This window comes from Triticum aestivum, unplaced genomic scaffold, assembly GCF_018294505.1.
Source record: "Triticum aestivum cultivar Chinese Spring unplaced genomic scaffold, IWGSC CS RefSeq v2.1 scaffold185676, whole genome shotgun sequence".
Classification (NCBI taxonomy): domain Eukaryota; kingdom Viridiplantae; phylum Streptophyta; class Magnoliopsida; order Poales; family Poaceae; genus Triticum; species Triticum aestivum.
In genome coordinates, this window is record NW_025237629.1 from 1 (window position 1) to 3,262 (window position 3,262).

At 51.5% G+C, this 3,262-nt stretch overlaps 1 protein-coding gene across 1 annotated transcript; it reads left to right on the forward strand.

Moving 5' to 3' along the window:
- Positions 1-66: 66 nt before the first annotated feature.
- LOC123176556 (uncharacterized) lies at positions 67-2,920 on the forward strand (the record flags this gene model as incomplete). Its single annotated transcript, XM_044590703.1, has 3 exons — positions 67-434; positions 1,754-2,137; positions 2,575-2,920. Coding segments are annotated over 3 exons (960 nt in total), but the record flags the coding sequence as incomplete, so codon positions are not given.
- Between the last annotated feature and the right edge of the window lie 342 nt (positions 2,921-3,262).

Below are 3,262 nucleotides of genomic sequence, written 5' to 3' on the forward strand. Positions count from 1 at the left end.
GGTGCAGCTCCGCCGCCTCCGCCGCAGGGGGCGAGTGCGGCGGAGGACTCGCGGCGGCTGTTCCAGCGGCTGTGGACGGACGAGGAGGAGCTGCTCATCCTGCGCGGGTTCCTCGAGTTCACGTCGCGCCGGGGCACCGCCTTCGCGTCGCACCAGTACGACACGGGGCCCTTCTACGAGGAGATCCGCCGCAAGCTCTCCTTCAACTTCTCCAAGAACCAGCTCATCGAGAAGCTGCGCCGCCTCAAGAAGAAGTACGGCTATGGGTACCGCTGCATGCCGAGCTGCCACTCCAGCCCCTGCTGCCTGCCCAGCTGCCACTACTACAGCAATGGCTACCACGGCTACGGCGTGCGCGCACCGCCGGCACCGCCACTGGGATACGGCTGCTATGAGGAGCAGTCACGCGGAGGCGGAGGAGAATGCGGCATCCAGTAAGCCGTGGATTCGTCATCGTCGTCCTGCAGGAGTGTATGGCCGTGTCGTTGGAGTTCTCTTTTCGTACAGTGATGATTCCTTTTCCTCTGTGACACGACGGCTTACTTCCGGTTTGATGCTTCAGTCTGCCTATATACTACTAGTGTATAAGTATAATAAAAGCTCATGTCGGCCAGCATTTCTATTTGTAGATACGGATACGGCGGATAGGACTCGGCCAGACTGCGTGCGTGGCGTGGCGCTAGCGGGCAGGAGGAGTGGCTGCATTGCTTTTGTTTTCTTTTCTCGAGCGGAGAGGCTGCCTTTTGGGGTCCGTTGCCCCGCTGACGCATGGGTCCGGGTGGAAAGACACTGGACCCAGCTGGGAGCGTGTCGCGTCCGACCCAGGATTAGCCAGAACCAGGTGACTGCTGAGGTACCTACGAAAAGGAATGAGGCAATCCTCAAAAGAAAAAGAAAAACGGAAGGGAAGCGTGACATCGTTGGGAAGGAATAATGGAGTGCATCGGCCCGTGGGTCCGCGGTGAAATGGTCCCTCCCATGTGTTGTGAGTGGAACTCAGCCCAATAGCCCACATCAACGCGTAGAGAGCAGCAGGGCCCAGGTTCGAGCCAGTCCAGCCAGAGAGGACCGACGGGCTGAACACAAACGGAACAGAAGAAAAACTAGGTCGCTCCTCTGCTCCGCCGCGCCTCCCACCGCCTCCTCTACTCCGCCGCGTCGGGCGCGAGGCGCCGTATCCTCTACGGCCGGTAGGGGCGTCGAGCACGTCGACGCGTTCCCCGCCGTCTCGCCACTTGGCTTCAATCAACGGTAGTTTCCCCAAGAACCCCCAATCCCCATCGCGTCTTGATGGCTCACTCATTTTCCTTATCGATTTCATGCTATGGAGATCAAAGATGAGGAGATTAATATACTGTGCTGCCCTTGTACTGATGAGGAGTACTTTGCTGGTCATTAGGCATTGTATTTCAGATTATTATAGTAACAATTGTGCAGTCCAACCATGTTTACTTTTGGGAATAGCACAAGTGCTTACTTCTTGACCCTTGTTTTTATTCCCAATTTTATTTAGCCCTTGGTTTGAGAGGCAAATTGAACCCTGCCACAGACTTGGAATCTGCGATTCTTTTTTGTTTCCAAAATCCACTCCAATGTACGAGTGTACTGCTGAAAGCTATGCTACAGTTAATTGCCCTTGTGGTCTTACTTCTTTTGTTATTTGCATATAGTCTCATTCAGTGGCGGAGCTACAGGGTGGCCAGGGTGGGCCGCGGCCCACCCTGGGATTTTGACCCGGCCTATACCTATATAGATGGGCTAGAGAAGGAAAAAAACGGCCCAACAACACTTTGACCCAAAACAACCAACGCTCTCGCTCTCAGCCAAACCCCAGGCACCACGCACATACAAGCATACAGCGCGCTGGCCCTCTACCCGACACCCAGCCGCCGGCCGCCCCCGTCCCGGCCTCTGCCTGCCTCGCGGCCTCGCGGGACGCCGGTCGCCGGCCGCCCAGGAGTCTCCTCTGCTCCTGGCCTCCTGCCTCCCCATTGCGCCCTCGCCCTGCCCGGCGCTCGGCGCCAGCCTTGCCACCGCCCCCGGCCGCGACCCTTCCCTGTCCCGGCCGCGTGGCGCCCCTGCAAGCCGGCGGCGCCGCCCAGTCCGCACTACGGCACTCGGCTCAGCCTGATTTGAGGTACCGTTCATCCATTCCCAAATTCCCCAATTTTTTATTTAGGGTTTGCTTGCTATTTGTTGTGTTGTGCATTGCCTGTGTGGTAATATAATTTTTGATCCGAGTAATTACTAGTTACAAGGTACAGGACAACATCCTAAACTGAGAAGAAAAGGCTAATTCAGACATCTTACACTGGTTCATGGTTGCATCAGAAATCTGAGACTGTTAATTTTGTTTTGTACTTTTGAGGTATTGAACTGAATGTTGAACTTACTGTCCAGGTCCAGCCATGCTTAATTAAACAGAATTCATGTTGTATTATGGGTCTTAATTGGATTGAGGGGCTGTAATAAGGTTGTGTATTTAGTTTCATGCTCACAGCATCTTCACTCAAATGGCCAGTAGCTTAAGCTACTGTTGGAAAGGCGTGTAATTTACGCATGCTTTCAACACAGAGTTGGAAAGGAGTACCAAACTACCCATCTGTTCCTTCCCTTTTCTGCCATGAGTTTAGTCAAGAGCAAGTTCAGAAATAAGATGGGCGATAGTCTTTTGGATGATTGTCTAGTCACATACATTGAGAGGGATGCTTTCTCCGAGGTGAATGAAGATGATATAATTGACACCTTCATGGCAATGCAAAAGCGTGAGCCAGAAACATAGTCTTTTTGAACTTCTCAAGGTATGTACTATGGTCCATGTAGTATGTACTATGTAGGCTTTTTAATGCAAAACAGAGATTTAATTGAGGATTTTAGTGTTTTTGCAAGTCCATATTGTGATGTTGATCTATTTCTTTGTGATATTGGTAATTAGTTAGAACTTTCACATGTCATATTGCTTATAAAAAAATAATTGGGGCGGACCACCCTGGTGTCAAATGCTAGCTCCGCCACTGGTCTCATTGCACAATTATATTAAGTTATCCATGATCCATCTCCTGTTTCGTTTGCTGTCCTATAGACCAGGATCATTGCAATACGTGTTAATTGTTGATTTGTCTTTGCACTAAGAATCTCTGTACCGTTCATCACTCTTCACTAGTGCGATAAATATGGTATTTGCTATCAGACAGGATTAGTTATCCCCCTCTTATTCTGGCATTCTGCAGTTCAGTCCACATATGAACGCGGCCGGAAGCAG